This window comes from Bombina bombina, chromosome 9, assembly GCF_027579735.1.
Source record: "Bombina bombina isolate aBomBom1 chromosome 9, aBomBom1.pri, whole genome shotgun sequence".
NCBI classification, from domain to species: domain Eukaryota; kingdom Metazoa; phylum Chordata; class Amphibia; order Anura; family Bombinatoridae; genus Bombina; species Bombina bombina.
Genome location: NC_069507.1, coordinates 88,425,972 through 88,444,675, shown reverse-complemented (window position 1 = coordinate 88,444,675; position 18,704 = coordinate 88,425,972). Strand labels below are relative to the sequence as shown.

At 34.2% G+C, this 18,704-nt stretch overlaps 1 protein-coding gene across 5 annotated transcripts in view; it reads left to right on the top strand.

Annotated features, from left to right (window-relative positions):
- Positions 1 to 18,704, top strand: part of ANK3 (ankyrin 3) — a 1,320,989-nt gene that overhangs the window by 1,004,142 nt on the left and 298,143 nt on the right. For all 5 annotated transcript variants that reach the window (XM_053692249.1, XM_053692250.1, XM_053692246.1 and 2 more), the window contains exon 17: positions 1,413 to 1,511. In XM_053692249.1, the coding sequence (XP_053548224.1) occupies positions 1,413 to 1,511 (99 nt within the window). The remainder of the gene's footprint in view (positions 1 to 1,412; positions 1,512 to 18,704) is intronic.

The window sequence follows — 18,704 nt, the reverse complement described above, 5'->3', positions numbered from 1 at the left end:
GTACAAAAGGTAAAAAGTATAAAAATATATTAATTATAAAAGACCATCATATGATAAACAATTATCTTATTATTTTTAAAATAACAAGTATACTGTATATTTAAAAATATGCATACAAAAGTAATGAAGCTCTTTGGGATAAAGAATCTCACAATGTAGTAAGGTTAAAGGATATGAAACCCAAAGTGTTTCTTTTGTGATTCGAATAGAGCATACCATTTTAAACATCTTTCCAATTTCTTTCTAATATCAAATATACCTCATTCTTTTTGTATGCTTTGTCGAAGGAGCAGCAATGCACTACTGCAGCTATCTGAACACACTGGGTGAGCCAGTGACAAAGCCATATATGTACAGCCACCAATCAGCAGCTAGTGCATTTCTGCTCCTGAGCTTACCTAGGTATAATTTTGAGCAAAGGATACCAAGAGAACAAAGACAATTAGATCATATAAATAACTTAGAAAATTTTTCTTTAAAAAAAAAATGCATGTTCTATTTGAATCATATGTTTTAATTTGACTTTACTTTCCCTTTAACAGGGGAACACCTGGCAATGATAGAAATTTTCTATTTGCTGCAAATACAAATTAAACTGAAATATTTTACCTGTAGTTTAACTTGTATTTGTTTCTAGTTTAATATACTTTACTTTTCTGACAGTTAAATATTAAAACTTATCAGGATATGTAACACTCTTCCTGTTGTGACTGAGGAGCACACTTTAGTTGCCTTCTGGTGGCCTCCTCAGTGATGGACATAAGGCATAGAGTGTGCGCCTTTAGTCTCAACTGAAGTGATCATTACACCTTCTGATTGGCTGTGGTACTGTTTTTTTAATGGCTGTCAAGTTAGGAGTACAACATTTAAGGTATGCAAGAGTAAAATTTATTTTATTAAAAATGAAATTAACAAAACTGTTTTTTCCTACAGGAAATTAAAGGTTTTGAATATTTTGTTTTCAATGATAGTTTTATGTCCCTTTAAATAAGTGCATTAGGAATTTTAAGCAAATTTTACCATACAGCTAGCAAGATAAATCAGTGTAAATGCTTAGAGAATTTTTTTTTAAAAGAACTTTAGACACACCCAAGAAATGCCACTTTCAAACCCTGCCCAACAACAAGCAATTTGTAAAAGATGCACAGAAATATACAAAGTATATTCAGGGGTTGAACACATTTTTTTGCACATTTTAGTGTTAAAATAAAGTTCTCCTATGATTTAGAACATATTATTTTTCCTTTAGAATAACCATTTATATTAGGCAGTTGCAGGGTCCCATTTTGTAAGTAGAGATGCAGTAGAGATGCATGCAATAACCTTAATTTACTTAAAATACTATATTATTTTGACCACAGTGTATGTCTGAGCACTTGAATAACAATGGTTATTTCTGCATGTGTTTTTAGAGTGGTTTAACTCCACTGCATGTAGCGGCACACTATGATAATCAGAAAGTGGCTCTTCTGCTCTTGGATCAAGGAGCATCACCTCATGGAGCAGCAAAGGTACTAACATAATTAAGAAACAAATCTATCAGCTTGTAATATAGTGATATGGTATTAGAATTGAAGCAGGTTTTTGATACACTTGTTGACCAAAATTCTATTTAACCCAGTACTTTAAAAAGGTAAGTGTAATGGCTACTTAAAATTAAGTCTGCAGGTTCCTTGGTGGAAAAATTATTGTGTACTAAATATATGTCGGGAGTTGTTCTTATGGGACCCAATAGGCAGGAAGTAGTGGCAGATGGGTAGTAGCTAGGCTGGCATCACAACCAGGAAGACCGTTCAAACCAGGTGACAAACTAAAGGATATAGCAGTACTAAATATCATACAGTATGGTACAGAAACAAATATATATGTAGTAGGTAAAAGAGATAAACTTTCCTTATGCTGTATCTGGATAAACGTAGCCTGCCCCGTTGTCTCCAGTGCCGTATATAGTAGAAATTCCTCAAGTATGGTGGCGCAGTTTTCTCCAGATTCAGGGGTTTTCCTTGTCAGGTAAAGTCCTCACTCAGTGGAACCTCAGTGAAGAGACAACTAGCATAGTGCAATACTGTTGGAAATAAAATGCACTAAATGGAATCTATTCACAAGCAGCTGTGTGATGAATCTCGTTTTTATTAAGCAGCCAGAATCTTCCTAGCGTCGAAAGAATTTTTAACCCATCACACAACTGCTTGTGAGTATATTCCATTTAGTGCATTTTTTTTCCAACGTTATTGCACTATGTTGGTTGTCTCTTCATTAAGGTTCCACTGATTGAGGACTTAACCTGACAAGGAAAAGCCCAGAATCTGGAAACAACTGTGCCTCCATACTTGATACATTTCTACAGGATATAGCAGGTAGACAAGGTTTAGGAAATAAGCCAAATGTTAGGGTAAAGGGAAACAGCGAATAACAATCTCCAAGGAGCAAGAAATTTAGATGACTACACACTTGAGTGTCTAAGCACTGAATACACAAACTGAGGGCTCTTTATAGGAATAATACTGTCCTTGGGAGATTACAAATTACAAACAGCTGTCAGGTAATGGTGTTAGAATACCAGAGATAGAAGACAATACATATTCAAGAAAGCAGCCAGCAGCCAACAGCAAAAGTTTACTAATAAAAGTTCATATAAGGATATGTATGTTCTTCTACAATCTTCACGCTTCTATTTTCTTTTGATCCTCATATGAAAAGAAAGAAAGAAATGCCACATAGCGTAATTCTGTAACCTTTTCAAATGTAGAATGCGTGTGTACAAGTGCTTACTCACATGGGATGGAGCTATAGCCAAGCTCAGGTTTATGCGCACACCCAATGTTATACTGTTGGGTAAACAGTTGCTTGAACCGGATATTTGAATAAAATGGATTTATTAAAATATAAGTATAAAAAGCGCCACAAGAGCTGCAGAGACCACCAAATACAATCGGATTGGCAATACAATCAAGTAATTGCTCAAATTGAGCTTATACACAATGCTAGAGACCGTGGTAAGGAGTGCAGAAACTTAACCACACAACCTTCCCCTTAAGAGTCCAGCATATGTTGCTCTCCTCACTGGTGTGCAGATTCTTGGAAGGACGCCAAAGAACAAGAAACAATGTGTCCGACGTACGTTTCGCAAAAGAGCTTTTTCAAGGAATGGTGTGCGCATGTCTGAAAGTCCTATTTGAATGTTTTAGGTTTAAGCCGGATATCCGGTATTTAGTCCTCCATTTTGGAAGTGGGCATAATCATGATTAATTTTCTTTAGACTGCCGATATTTCAACACAAAAACTCTAGACAATATATATATATGCACATGTTAAGGAAAATATTGGTTTACACATATCTTCATTTAAAAACGTCCAGAGCCTATCTTAATAAAGCGACAACTGCCAACATGTTTGTTACATAGCATCTCGGTTAATTCTTTTATGGGTTATTGTATAACACATCAACTTAAGTCTCAATTATCGTTCACCGCTATTACAATATTCCATACCCCTAACAGGAATATACATGCTTATATTTATCCAACCCGGTCTTATCATTTAAGAAGTATCGTCATGATATATATACGTGGATAATCTCCTACACACAATAATCTTTGATAACATTCTCAGGTTTCATTAAACATTATCCATTATACTTTGAGACACAGAATTTCTCATGATATCAGTGGTTCTTTAACTTTTGTGATTATTTTAAATCTACCTATAAACAGATGAATAGAGATGTCTTGAGTCAGTGATATGATTTCACAAGAATGGTAACTGAGTTATATCTTTATAAGAAATGATGTAACTCAAAATCTTTGTTAAGGCCGTTCGGTATGAAACTATCCATAATGTGGATCCATTTCATCTCAAGACGACCCAATTGGTTCTGTACATCTCCTCCTCTCCAACTATACTCTATCTTCCTGATACCTAGAAAGTCAAGATCTTCTATCCTCCTATTATGTTTTCTATTAAAATGTGCTGATAGTGAATGTTTTTGAAAACCTTTTTCTATGTTGTAAATATGCTCATTAAGTCTGGTTTTCAGAAGCCTGGAAGTGCGGCCAATGTAAATTAAATTACACGAACACCGTAATAAGTATATTACGTTCTTACTATTACATGTAATGAACTGATTGATATCATAAGTTTTATTGCCATCAGCAGAGTGAAATTTGTTACAAACTCTCAATCCTTTTTTCATTTTCTTGCAGGCACTGCAAAACTGGCATCTTCTAAAGCCCGCTTGGGGAGAGGATAACCAGTTGTTATTTGAACTTATTTTTTCCACTTTTGTTATATTATGTGAGAGTTGTAATTTTAAATTAGGTACCTTTTTAAAAATTATATTTGGTCTATCCTCTATAATTTCCAACAGACTTGGGTCTCTGAATAGAATACCCCAATGCTTCTGTATAATATCTCTGACTTCCCTACTTTGGGTGCTGTGTTGTAGAATAAGTCTACTTGCTGTTTTGGTGTTATTCATTATCGGTGTCCCTTTATTTTTCTGTTTGTACTGTAATAACTCGTTCCTATCTAATCTTGCAACTTCCTCTATTTTCTCCTCTAAGAAGTCCTTAGGATAGTTTTTTTCTTCAAATCTCTCTTTTAATATTTTAGCTTGGGTTTGGAAAACGTTCTTATCCCTACAGTTGCGTCTTAAACGAACAAATTGCCCCTTTGGTATATTATTCAACCAATGTTTCTGGTGGCAACTATTAAGACTAATATAGTTATTCACATCAATACTCTTAAAAAAGTTTTTAGTTTTTAATGTGTTGTCTTCTATATAGATTTCTAGATCAAGAAATTCTACCCTAGTGTTACTATGGGTCCATGTTAATGCTATGTTAAAATTATTGTTTGCCAGATATTTTTTAAAATCGTCCAATTGGTGCTCTGTTCCTGACCAAATCAGGAACAGGTCATCTATGTAACGACGATAGGCCACCAGATATTGCGCCCAGGGGGAATTGTGGATGTAAAGATTTTCCCAATTAGCCATGTATAAATTGGCATAACTGGGCGCAAATCTGGTGCCCATCGCCGTTCCACTGATCTGAAGATAATAGTCTTTATTGAACCAAAAAAAATTGGTCTCAAGAATAATCCTGATCCCCTCCAGGATGAAGTGTAATTGTTTGGGGTCAAGGGTAGTATCTTCTCTTAAAATGTTTTGCACTGAAGTAATGCCTAATTCCTTATCTATAATGGTATAGAGAGATGTTACATCTCCAGTTACTAATAGCCAGTCTTTGTTCCATTTAATATTTTCCAGATCATTCAATATACTAATCGTGTCTTTTAAATATGATTTAGTATTTTTAACATATGTTTGCAAAAATGTATCTATATAGGCTGACAAATTGCTAGTATGTGAATTGACCCCAGACACGATCGGTCTCCCTGGAGGGTTTTTTAGATCTTTATGGATCTTGGGAAGTACATAGAAATTGGCAGTTTTGGGGAATTTAATGTGTATATATTGGTATTCTTTTTTGTTTAGAATACTTTCTTTTAACCCTTCATTTAGATATTTTTCAATTCTTTTCTTGAAGGTGAATATGGGATTGGAATCTAGTTTTTTGTATGTGCTTGTATCGTTCAGCTGTCTGAGGCATTCTTCATTATATTTTTCTCTGTCCATTATGACGGTGCCTCCGCCCTTATCGGCCGGCTTCACCACTATCTCACTGTTATTTTGTAATTCTTTTAATGCAACCTGTTCCTCCTTAGTTAGATTAGATGCATAATTTGTTTTTAGATGTTTAATGTCCTTATGCACTAATTCCAAGAAGGTTTCCATTGGGCCTGATTTGTATTGAGTGGGATTAAATACAGATGTGTTTTTCACTTCTGTGTGTCTGTATTTGTTGGGTTCAGGGATATTGTTTTTTACTATTGGACTATTCAAGAAATACTTTTTAATGCATAAGTTGCGTATAAATTTTTGTACTCCTATATAAGTATCAAATTTATTAATCCTATAACTGGGGGCAAAATTTAGTCCCCTATTTAGGACTGAAGTCTGTGCTTCTGTTAATGTTACCTTAGATAAATTGAAGATACCCTTGCCTGGCTTTTCTTTATTTATGTTTTCTATTACAAGTTTTGATTTAATGATTTTCTTATTTTTCAGTGTTCTACTCTGTCCATATTTCTTCTCCTTTTGTTGAATAGGTCTGAATCTGTTCGATTGTACTTTCTTTTCCCTGCCTCTAAAAAAACCTCCTCATCATCCTCTGAGTTATATCTATTTAAAGTATCAAATCTATTGTGTGTAGGGATATCTTCCTGATAATATACCCTCTGTTTTTTAAAGGGATTTTTGGGTTGTTGCCAGTCATAATCTTCCTTCCTCTGCTGTTCTGTGCGGTAATAGTTCCCTTTGTGCTGTATATGGTTACTGCTACCTGACTCATACTGGCAATCATTCCTCTTATGACCCTGTCTTGAGTCTCTCTCATTATTGTGTGAGTAATAATTCTCTCTCTCCCTATTTGCCAAAGTGTTCTGATAATGCCTGTTATTATTACCATTATTGTACACAACTCTGTTGTTATGCCCTGATCTATTTTCACTGTATCGGCTGTCTATATTATTTCTATTGCTGGTGTTATAGTTATTGACTCTAGAATTCCTAGTTTTAAAATTTCTTTCTTTTCTCTCTTTATAATCGTCATGATCCCTGAAGTATTTCTTTCTCTTGGTGTTTCTTATTTCTTTCTTCAAAGAATCTAGATTCTCGACTATTTTCTGTGACAAATCCTCATAATTTTTATTATTCATATGAGGAATAATTTTTTGCTCTAACATATTTATTTCTTCATTTACTGCATCCAATAGTTTCTTTCTTTCATTTATGATTAAATTCATCAATTTTTTAGTACATTCTTCTAGAATGTGATTCCATTTTGTCATAAACATGAGATTGTCTTGCCCAAAAGTTGGATTTTTAAAAATCCTTAACCCTCTTGGTGTGATTTGTTCTTTCAAGTATTTTTCTAATGTAACTATTTCTAGATGGTATTTAATTTCTTTGGACATATGTTTTTCTACTTCTCTTAATAGATTTTCTAAACTCTCATTCATGGTGTCGGAGTTGTCAAAAAAATCATCAGCACCTGATGTAGTTGTGCGTCTATTGAGAAATAGAGACATCTCTGATCTTTATATTGTCTCAGATGGAAATCTTATCTGGATATTAATAGAAGTGAGTATAATTATCTTCTGATGTCAATAGATTTTTATCCTAATAATGTGCTTATTATGTCTAAATATCTTATCTATTCGTATCTATGTCTATTTAGAATTAGTGTGTGAATGCAAGTGTCAGAGCAGCTTACAATAGGTTAAACTCCCTATGTACTCACCTATGTGACTGCGGGTGAGATCTGATATAGAGGCAAATGTTAAATGATTAACTAAAACGTGTTATAAATTATTGACTTGATGTGTTTGTAGTTTATGTAAAAATGTATTTACATTGGTTAAACTCAAAAATACCTTCATGTGTTAATAAATACTAAGATACAATTTGTGATAAAGTGCTACGAAATTTTGCAATATCTTAAAAATCTATCTATACAGTTTTGACAATAAAATTCTGTGCACTGTAAATACTAAGATACAATTTGTGATAAAGTGCTACGAAACTTTGCAATATCTTAAAAATCTATCTATACAGTTTTTGGCAAAAAAAAAAATTCTGTGCACTGTTAGAGATGGTATCAAATACAGAAAGTGATAGCAAATACCAGGATATCACAAAAACCAAAGAAATGTGACATAAATGTGATAAAGTAATGAACGTGACAAGTGATAAAGTATACTTAAAATAAACTAAATGCTTATAAAAGTTCATATAAGGATATGTATGTTCTTCTACAATCTTCACGCTTCTATTTTCTTTTGATCCTCATATGAAAAGAAAGAAAGAAATGCCACATAGCGTAATTCTGTAACCTTTTCAAATGTAGAATGCGTGTGTACAAGTGCTTACTCACATGGGATGGAGCTATAGCCAAGCTCAGGTTTATGCGCACACCCAATGTTATACTGTTGGGTAAACAGTTGCTTGAACCGGATATTTGAATAAAATGGATTTATTAAAATATAAGTATAAAAAGCGCCACAAGAGCTGCAGAGACCACCAAATACAATCGGATTGGCAATACAATCAAGTAATTGCTCAAATTGAGCTTATACACAATGCTAGAGACCGTGGTAAGGAGTGCAGAAACTTAACCACACAACCTCCCCCTTAAGAGTCCAGCATATGTTGCTCTCCTCACTGGTGTGCAGATTCTTGGAAGGACGCCAAAGAACAAGAAACAATGTATCCGACGTACGTTTCGCAAAAGAGCTTTTTCAAGGAATGGTGTGCGCATGTCTGAAAGTCCTATTTGAATGTTTTAGGTTTAAGCCGGATATCCGGTATTTAGTCCTCCATTTTGGAAGTGGGCATAATCATGATTAATTTTCTTTAGACTGCCGATATTTCAACACAAAAACTCTAGACAATATATATATATGTACATGTTAAGGAAAATATTGGTTTACACATATCTTCATTTAAAAACGTCCAGAGCCTATCTTAATAAAGCGACAACTGCCAACATGTTTGTTACATAGCATCTCGGTTAATTCTTTTATGGGTTATTGTATAACACATCAACTTAAGTCACAATTATCGTTCACCGCTATTACAATATTCCATACCCCTAACAGGAATATACATGCTTATATTTATCCAACCCGGTCTTATCATTTAAGAAGTATCGTCATGATATATATACGTGGATAATCTCCTACACACAATAATCTTTGATAACATTCTCAGGTTTCATTAAACATTATCCATTATACTTTGAGACACAGAATTTCTCATGATATCAGTGGTTCTTTAACTTTTGTGATTATTTTAAATCTACCTATAAACAGATGAATAGAGATGTCTTGAGTTAGTGATATGATTTCACAAGAATGGTAACTGAGTTATATCTTTATAAGAAATGATGTAACTCAAAATCTTTGTTAAGGCCGTTCGGTATGAAACTATCCATAATGTGGATCCATTTCATCTCAAGACGACCCAATTGGTTCTGTACATCTCCTCCTCTCCAACTATACTCTATCTTCCTGATACCTAGAAAGTCAAGATCTTCTATCCTCCTATTATGTTTTCTATTAAAATGTGCTGATAGTGAATGTTTTTGAAAACCTTTTTCTATGTTGTAAATATGCTCATTAAGTCTGGTTTTCAGAAGCCTGGAAGTGCGGCCAATGTAAATTAAATTACACGAACACCGTAATAAATATATTACGTTCTTACTATTACATGTAATGAACTGATTGATATCATAAGTTTTATTGCCATCAGCAGAGTGAAATTTGTTACAAACTCTCAATCCTTTTTTCATTTTCTTGCAGGCACTGCAAAACTGGCATCTTCTAAAGCCCGCTTGGGGAGAGGATAATTTAAAATTACAACTCTCACATAATATAACAAAAGTGGAAAAAATAAGTTCAAATAACAACTGGTTATCCTCTCCCCAAGCGGGCTTTAGAAGATGCCAGTTTTGCAGTGCCTGCAAGAAAATGAAAAAAGGATTGAGAGTTTGTAACAAATTTCACTCTGCTGATGGCAATAAAACTTATGATATCAATCAGTTCATTACATGTAATAGTAAGAACGTAATATATTTATTACGGTGTTCGTGTAATTTAATTTACATTGGCCGCACTTCCAGGCTTCTGAAAACCAGACTTAATGAGCATATTTACAACATAGAAAAAGGTTTTCAAAAACATTCACTATCAGCACATTTTAATAGAAAACATAATAGGAGGATAGAAGATCTTGACTTTCTAGGTATCAGGAAGATAGAGTATAGTTGGAGAGGAGGAGATGTACAGAACCAATTGGGTCGTCTTGAGATGAAATGGATCCACATTATGGATAGTTTCATACCGAACGGCCTTAACAAAGATTTTGAGTTACATCATTTCTTATAAAGATATAACTCAGTTACCATTCTTGTGAAATCATATCACTGACTCAAGACATCTCTATTCATCTGTTTATAGGTAGATTTAAAATAATCACAAAAGTTAAAGAACCACTGATATCATGAGAAATTCTGTGTCTCAAAGTATAATGGATAATGTTTAATGAAACCTGAGAATGTTATCAAAGATTATTGTGTGTAGGAGATTATCCACGTATATATATCATGACGATACTTCTTAAATGATAAGACCGGGTTGGATAAATATAAGCATGTATATTCCTGTTAGGGGTATGGAATATTGTAATAGCGGTGAACGATAATTGAGACTTAAGTTGATGTGTTATACAATAACCCATAAAAGAATTAACCGAGATGCTATGTAACAAACATGTTGGCAGTTGTCGCTTTATTAAGATAGGCTCTGGACGTTTTTAAATGAAGATATGTGTAAACCAATATTTTCCTTAACATGTACATATATATATATTGTCTAGAGTTTTTGTGTTGAAATATCGGCAGTCTAAAGAAAATTAATCATGATTATGCCCACTTCCAAAATGGAGGACTAAATACCGGATATCCGGCTTAAACCTAAAACATTCAAATAGGACTTTCAGACATGCGCACACCATTCCTTGAAAAAGCTCTTTTGCGAAACGTACGTCGGATACATTGTTTCTTGTTCTTTGGCGTCCTTCCAAGAATCTGCACACCAGTGAGGAGAGCAACATATGCTGGACTCTTAAGGGGGAGGTTGTGTGGTTAAGTTTCTGCACTCCTTACCACGGTCTCTAGCATTGTGTATAAGCTCAATTTGAGCAATTACTTGATTGTATTGCCAATCCGATTGTATTTGGTGGTCTCTGCAGCTCTTGTGGCGCTTTTTATACTTATATTTTAATAAATCCATTTTATTCAAATATCCGGTTCAAGCAACTGTTTACCCAACAGTATAACATTGGGTGTGCGCATAAACCTGAGCTTGGCTATAGCTCCATCCCATGTGAGTAAGCACTTGTACACACGCATTCTACATTTGAAAAGGTTACAGAATTACGCTATGTGGCATTTCTTTCTTTCTTTTCATATGAGGATCAAAAGAAAATAGAAGCGTGAAGATTGTAGAAGAACATACATATCCTTATATGAACTTTTATAAGCATTTAGTTTATTTTAAGTATACTTTATCACTTGTCTCGTTCATTACTTTATCACATTTATGTCACATTTCTTTGGTTTTTGTGATATCCTGGTATTTGCTATCACTTTCTGTATTTGATACCATCTCTAACAGTGCACAGAAATTTTTTTTTTGCCAAAAACTGTATAGATAGATTTTTAAGATATTGCAAAGTTTCGTAGCACTTTATCACAAATTGTATCTTAGTATTTACAGTGCACAGAATTTTATTGTCAAAACTGTATAGATAGATTTTTAAGATATTGCAAAGTTTCGTAGCACTTTATCACAAATTGTATCTTAGTATTTATTAACACATGAAGGTATTTTTGAGTTTAACCAATGTAAATACATTTTTACATAAACTACAAACACATCAAGTCAATAATTTATAACACGTTTTAGTTAATCATTTAACATTTGCCTCTATATCAGATCTCACCCGCAGTCACATAGGTGAGTACATAGGGAGTTTAACCTATTGTAAGCTGCTCTGACACTTGCATTCACACACTAATTCTAAATAGACATAGATACGAATAGATAAGATATTTAGACATAATAAGCACATTATTAGGATAAAAATCTATTGACATCAGAAGATAATTATACTCACTTCTATTAATATCCAGATAAGATTTCCATCTGAGACAATATAAAGATCAGAGATGTCTCTATTTCTCAATAGACGCACAACTACATCAGGTGCTGATGATTTTTTTGACAACTCCGACACCATGAATGAGAGTTTAGAAAATCTATTAAGAGAAGTAGAAAAACATATGTCCAAAGAAATTAAATACCATCTAGAAATAGTTACATTAGAAAAATACTTGAAAGAACAAATCACACCAAGAGGGTTAAGGATTTTTAAAAATCCAACTTTTGGGCAAGACAATCTCATGTTTATGACAAAATGGAATCACATTCTAGAAGAATGTACTAAAAAATTGATGAATTTAATCATAAATGAAAGAAAGAAACTATTGGATGCAGTAAATGAAGAAATAAATATGTTAGAGCAAAAAATTATTCCTCATATGAATAATAAAAATTATGAGGATTTGTCACAGAAAATAGTCGAGAATCTAGATTCTTTGAAGAAAGAAATAAGAAACACCAAGAGAAAGAAATACTTCAGGGATCATGACGATTATAAAGAGAGAAAAGAAAGAAATTTTAAAACTAGGAATTCTAGAGTCAATAACTATAACACCAGCAATAGAAATAATATAGACAGCCGATACAGTGAAAATAGATCAGGGCATAACAACAGAGTTGTGTACAATAATAGTAATAATAACAGGCATTATCAGAATACTTTGGCAAATAGGGAGAGAGAGAATTATTACTCACACAATAATGAGAGAGACTCAAGACAGGGTCATAAGAGGAATGATTGCCAGTATGAGTCAGGTAGCAGTAACCATATACAGCACAAAGGGAACTATTACCGCACAGAACAGCAGAGGAAGGAAGATTATGACTGGCAACAACCCAGAAATCCCTTTAAAAAACAGAGGGTATATTATCAGGAAGATATCCCTACACACAATAGATTTGATACTTTAAATAGATATAACTCAGAGGATGATGAGGAGGTTTTTTTAGAGGCAGGGAAAAGAAAGTACAATCGAACAGATTCAGATCTATTCAACAAAAGGAGAAGAAATATGGACAGAGTAGAACACTGAAAAATAAGAAAATCATTAAATCAAAACTTGTAATAGAAAACATAAATAAAGAAAAGCCAGGCAAGGGTATCTTCAATTTATCTAAGGTAACATTAACAGAAGCACAGACTTCAGTCCTAAATAGGGGACTGAATTTTGCCCCCAGTTATAGGATTAATAAATTTGATACTTATATAGGAGTACAAAAATTTATACGCAACTTATGCATTAAAAAGTATTTCTTGAATAGTCCAATAGTAAAAAACAATATCCCTGAACCCAACAAATACAGACACACAGAAGTGAAAAACACATCTGTATTTAATCCCACTCAATACAAATCAGGCCCAATGGAAACCTTCTTGGAATTAGTGCATAAGGACATTAAACATCTAAAAACAAATTATGCATCTAATCTAACTAAGGAGGAACAGGTTGCATTAAAAGAATTACAAAATAACATTGAGATAGTGGTGAAGCCGGCCGATAAGGGCGGAGGCACCGTCATAATGGACAGAGAAAAATATAATGAAGAATGCCTCAGACAGCTGAACGATACAAACACATACAAAAAACTAGATTCCAATCCCATATTCACCTTCAAGAAAAGAATTGAAAAATATCTAAATGAAGGGTTAAAAGAAAGTATTCTAAACAAAAAAGAATACCAATATATACACATTAAATTCCCCAAAACTGCCAATTTCTATGTACTTCCCAAGATCCATAAAGATCTAAAAAACCCTCCAGGGAGACCGATCGTGTCTGGGGTCAATTCACATACTAGCAATTTGTCAGCCTATATAGATACATTTTTGCAAACATATGTTAAAAATACTAAATCATATTTAAAAGACACGATTAGTATATTGAATGATCTGGAAAATATTAAATGGAACAAAGACTGGCTATTAGTAACTGGAGATGTAACATCTCTCTATACCATTATAGATAAGGAATTAGGCATTACTTCAGTGCAAAACATTTTAAGAGAAGATACTACCCTTGACCCCAAACAATTACACTTCATCCTGGAGGGGATCAGGATTATTCTTGAGACCAATTTTTTTTGGTTCAATAAAGACTATTATCTTCAGATCAGTGGAACGGCGATGGGCACCAGATTTGCGCCCAGTTATGCCAATTTATACATGGCTAATTGGGAAAATCTTTACATCCACAATTCCCCCTGGGCGCAATATCTGGTGGCCTATCGTCGTTACATAGATGACCTGTTCCTGATTTGGTCAGGAACAGAGCACCAATTGGACGATTTTAAAAAATATCTGGCAAACAATAATTTTAACATAGCATTAACATGGACCCATAGTAACACTAGGGTAGAATTTCTTGATCTAGAAATCTATATAGAAGACAACACATTAAAAACTAAAAACTTTTTTAAGAGTATTGATGTGAATAACTATATTAGTCTTAATAGTTGCCACCAGAAACATTGGTTGAATAATATACCAAAGGGGCAATTTGTTCGTTTAAGACGCAACTGTAGGGATAAGAACGTTTTCCAAACCCAAGCTAAAATATTAAAAGAGAGATTTGAAGAAAAAAACTATCCTAAGGACTTCTTAGAGGAGAAAATAGAGGAAGTTGCAAGATTAGATAGGAACGAGTTATTACAGTACAAACAGAAAAATAAAGGGACACCGATAATGAATAACACCAAAACAGCAAGTAGACTTATTCTACAACACAGCACCCAAAGTAGGGAAGTCAGAGATATTATACAGAAGCATTGGGGTATTCTATTCAGAGACCCAAGTCTGTTGGAAATTATAGAGGATAGACCAAATATAATTTTTAAAAAGGTACCTAATTTAAAATTACAACTCTCACATAATATAACAAAAGTGGAAAAAATAAGTTCAAATAACAACTGGTTATCCTCTCCCCAAGCGGGCTTTAGAAGATGCCAGTTTTGCAGTGCCTGCAAGAAAATGAAAAAAGGATTGAGAGTTTGTAACAAATTTCACTCTGCTGATGGCAATAAAACTTATGATATCAATCAGTTCATTACATGTAATAGTAAGAACGTAATATATTTATTACGGTGTTCGTGTAATTTAATTTACATTGGCCGCACTTCCAGGCTTCTGAAAACCAGACTTAATGAGCATATTTACAACATAGAAAAAGGTTTTCAAAAACATTCACTATCAGCACATTTTAATAGAAAACATAATAGGAGGATAGAAGATCTTGACTTTCTAGGTATCAGGAAGATAGAGTATAGTTGGAGAGGAGGAGATGTACAGAACCAATTGGGTCGTCTTGAGATGAAATGGATCCACATTATGGATAGTTTCATACCGAACGGCCTTAACAAAGATTTTGAGTTACATCATTTCTTATAAAGATATAACTCAGTTACCATTCTTGTGAAATCATATCACTAACTCAAGACATCTCTATTCATCTGTTTATAGGTAGATTTAAAATAATCACAAAAGTTAAAGAACCACTGATATCATGAGAAATTCTGTGTCTCAAAGTATAATGGATAATGTTTAATGAAACCTGAGAATGTTATCAAAGATTATTGTGTGTAGGAGATTATCCACGTATATATATCATGACGATACTTCTTAAATGATAAGACCGGGTTGGATAAATATAAGCATGTATATTCCTGTTAGGGGTATGGAATATTGTAATAGCGGTGAACGATAATTGTGACTTAAGTTGATGTGTTATACAATAACCCATAAAAGAATTAACCGAGATGCTATGTAACAAACATGTTGGCAGTTGTCGCTTTATTAAGATAGGCTCTGGACGTTTTTAAATGAAGATATGTGTAAACCAATATTTTCCTTAACATGTACATATATATATATTGTCTAGAGTTTTTGTGTTGAAATATCGGCAGTCTAAAGAAAATTAATCATGATTATGCCCACTTCCAAAATGGAGGACTAAATACCGGATATCCGGCTTAAACCTAAAACATTCAAATAGGACTTTCAGACATGCGCACACCATTCCTTGAAAAAGCTCTTTTGCGAAACGTACGTCGGATACATTGTTTCTTGTTCTTTGGCGTCCTTCCAAGAATCTGCACACCAGTGAGGAGAGCAACATATGCTGGACTCTTAAGGGGGAGGTTGTGTGGTTAAGTTTCTGCACTCCTTACCACGGTCTCTAGCATTGTGTATAAGCTCAATTTGAGCAATTACTTGATTGTATTGCCAATCCGATTGTATTTGGTGGTCTCTGCAGCTCTTGTGGCGCTTTTTATACTTATATTTTAATAAATCCATTTTATTCAAATATCCGGTTCAAGCAACTGTTTACCCAACAGTATAACATTGGGTGTGCGCATAAACCTGAGCTTGGCTATAGCTCCATCCCATGTGAGTAAGCACTTGTACACACGCATTCTACATTTGAAAAGGTTACAGAATTACGCTATGTGGCATTTCTTTCTTTCTTTTCATATGAGGATCAAAAGAAAATAGAAGCGTGAAGATTGTAGAAGAACATACATATCCTTATATGAACTTTTATAAGCATTTAGTTTATTTTAAGTATACTTTATCACTTGTCTCGTTCATTACTTTATCACATTTATGTCACATTTCTTTGGTTTTTGTGATATCCTGGTATTTGCTATCACAAAAGTTTACTAATGCCCAGCGCTATGGAATTTGGCGGCGCTATACAAATAAATGATAATAATAATAATGGCCAAGTGGAAAAACAGAAAGCTGCAGAACAAGGAGACTCAGGATCAATCTAAAGAAGAGCCATGTCAAGACTCTGAGTTAAATAAATAGACAACCACATTAAATATAAATGCCCTGAAAATTATGCATAATCTGCAAGGAGGATAAATTCACATTAGCATTATTCTGTTACATTGTTGTACCACACACAAGTCTTGTATTAGCTTCTTACTTAAGCAGTGGATATACTGTACATGTACCATTCAAAACTTAGTTGTTTGGTAATCTGGATTTCAGATTGCAGGAAAATGATTCAGCCTTGCTTCAACTGTTGTGAAGGATAATCTAGAGTGTTACAGACTAAATTTGAGTAAATAAAGACCCAGGGGCCAAGTCAAGAGCCAAACCAGAGTCAGAAGCTGGATCAAGTATAAACAGAAGTGAGAGGATAAGAAAGCAGTCGAATTTAGGAGCCGGGTCAAGTATACACAGCTATTATGGATAAGGCACAAAGGAATTAAGTTAGGTGTCAAAATAGCAGTAGTCAAACACAGGAGCGGAGGAGGTAAGAGAGGTAAAGGAACAAAAAAATGCAGGGAAGTAGGGTACAAATTGCCAGGACTTTAGATGCAATGCTATCATAATATCCAAGAATCTTAGAGAAGTCGCCTTGAGGATTCATTTAGAGGCCATGTATAAATATTATGGTTGGCAAAAACGTCAACACCCACATCAAGACATCCATAGTAGTCCATAAATAAATAGGCATTGTGTTGCACGTAAGGAACTGAAGCAACAATCACAGAGACAGGCTGTGGTGTCTACATACCCACACAGCCATGCTGAATTAACCTTTACTTTTGTAAACTTGGTTAGGAGGATTCTGAGCAGACTTTAGCAAAACATGGGAAACTCTTCTCAGAGCTTGCTAACATGACACTACAAAAAGGAATCTACCTTTATCTGTAAGCGCAGATATTGTCCTAGTTCTGAGATTCTTGCTCGTAACTGACTGATGTTTTGGCACCAGACTAGTAAGGGCCTGTCTTACTAGTGTATCAGGAATACTCTTCCTTTTATAATCAATACATTTGGCAGTTCTAGGTGCTTTTTTTCAAGATGTTTATTATAACGTTACTAACAAAGGAATGCATTTAAGGAAAATATTTTCAATATGAAATGCAGAGTACAGTTTCCGCCTACCATTTCACCTCCTCTCCGAGGTTGCTTTTGTCAGCACTTTATTAAAAGACCTAACCTATGCAAAGGAAAAAAAAGGGCAAAGTACAGCACAGATACACCACTTTAAAGGGACAGTCTACTCAAAAAAATTTAATTTTTAAAAAGATAGATAACACCTTTACTACCTGTTCCCCAGCTGTGCACAAACTACATTGCTATATTAATAACCTTTATAACCTTTAGACCTCTAAATGTCTGCCTGTTTCTAAGCCACTAAAGACAGCCTCTTATCACATACTTTAGCTTTTCACAAAAAGAGACTGCTAGTTCATGTGTATCATATAGATAGCATTGTGCTCACTCCCGTGGAGTTATTCATGAGTCAGCACTAATTGGCTAAATTCATGTATATAGCACTGAGATAAGGGGGCATCATGCAGAGGCTAAGTGCAAGGTTATCACAGAGGTAAAAACTATATTAATATAACTGCGTTGGTTATGCAAAACTGGGGAATGGGTAATAAAGGGATTATGTATCTTTTTAAACAAATATTTTGGAGTAGACTGTCCCTTTAATGATACCACTTTATTTATATGAATCCCATGAATAAAAGCTTATATCCAGTTCCAGTTGATCTGTGCCACTCACGTCTATATTCTTTACAGTTTTTCTTGACAAAGCCTCAGTGACGAGGGATAAACATACAGAGGGTGTGTGGGCGTTACCCATGCGGCATCATAGGCTTTCACTACATTTGACAGTACTGATAACGGTTTGATATTTTTGACATTCCCTGTTTTAATGCTAAGATGGAGGCTGGGACCCACTTGTAATGCTTGCAATCTTAACAAGTACAGGAGTCGGCACATTGTTGTGGAAACAATGTTATTATTAGTGCTTAAAGGGACAGTCTACACCAGAATTTTTATTGTTTAAAAAGATAGATAATCCCTTTATTACCCATTTCCCAGTTTTGCATAA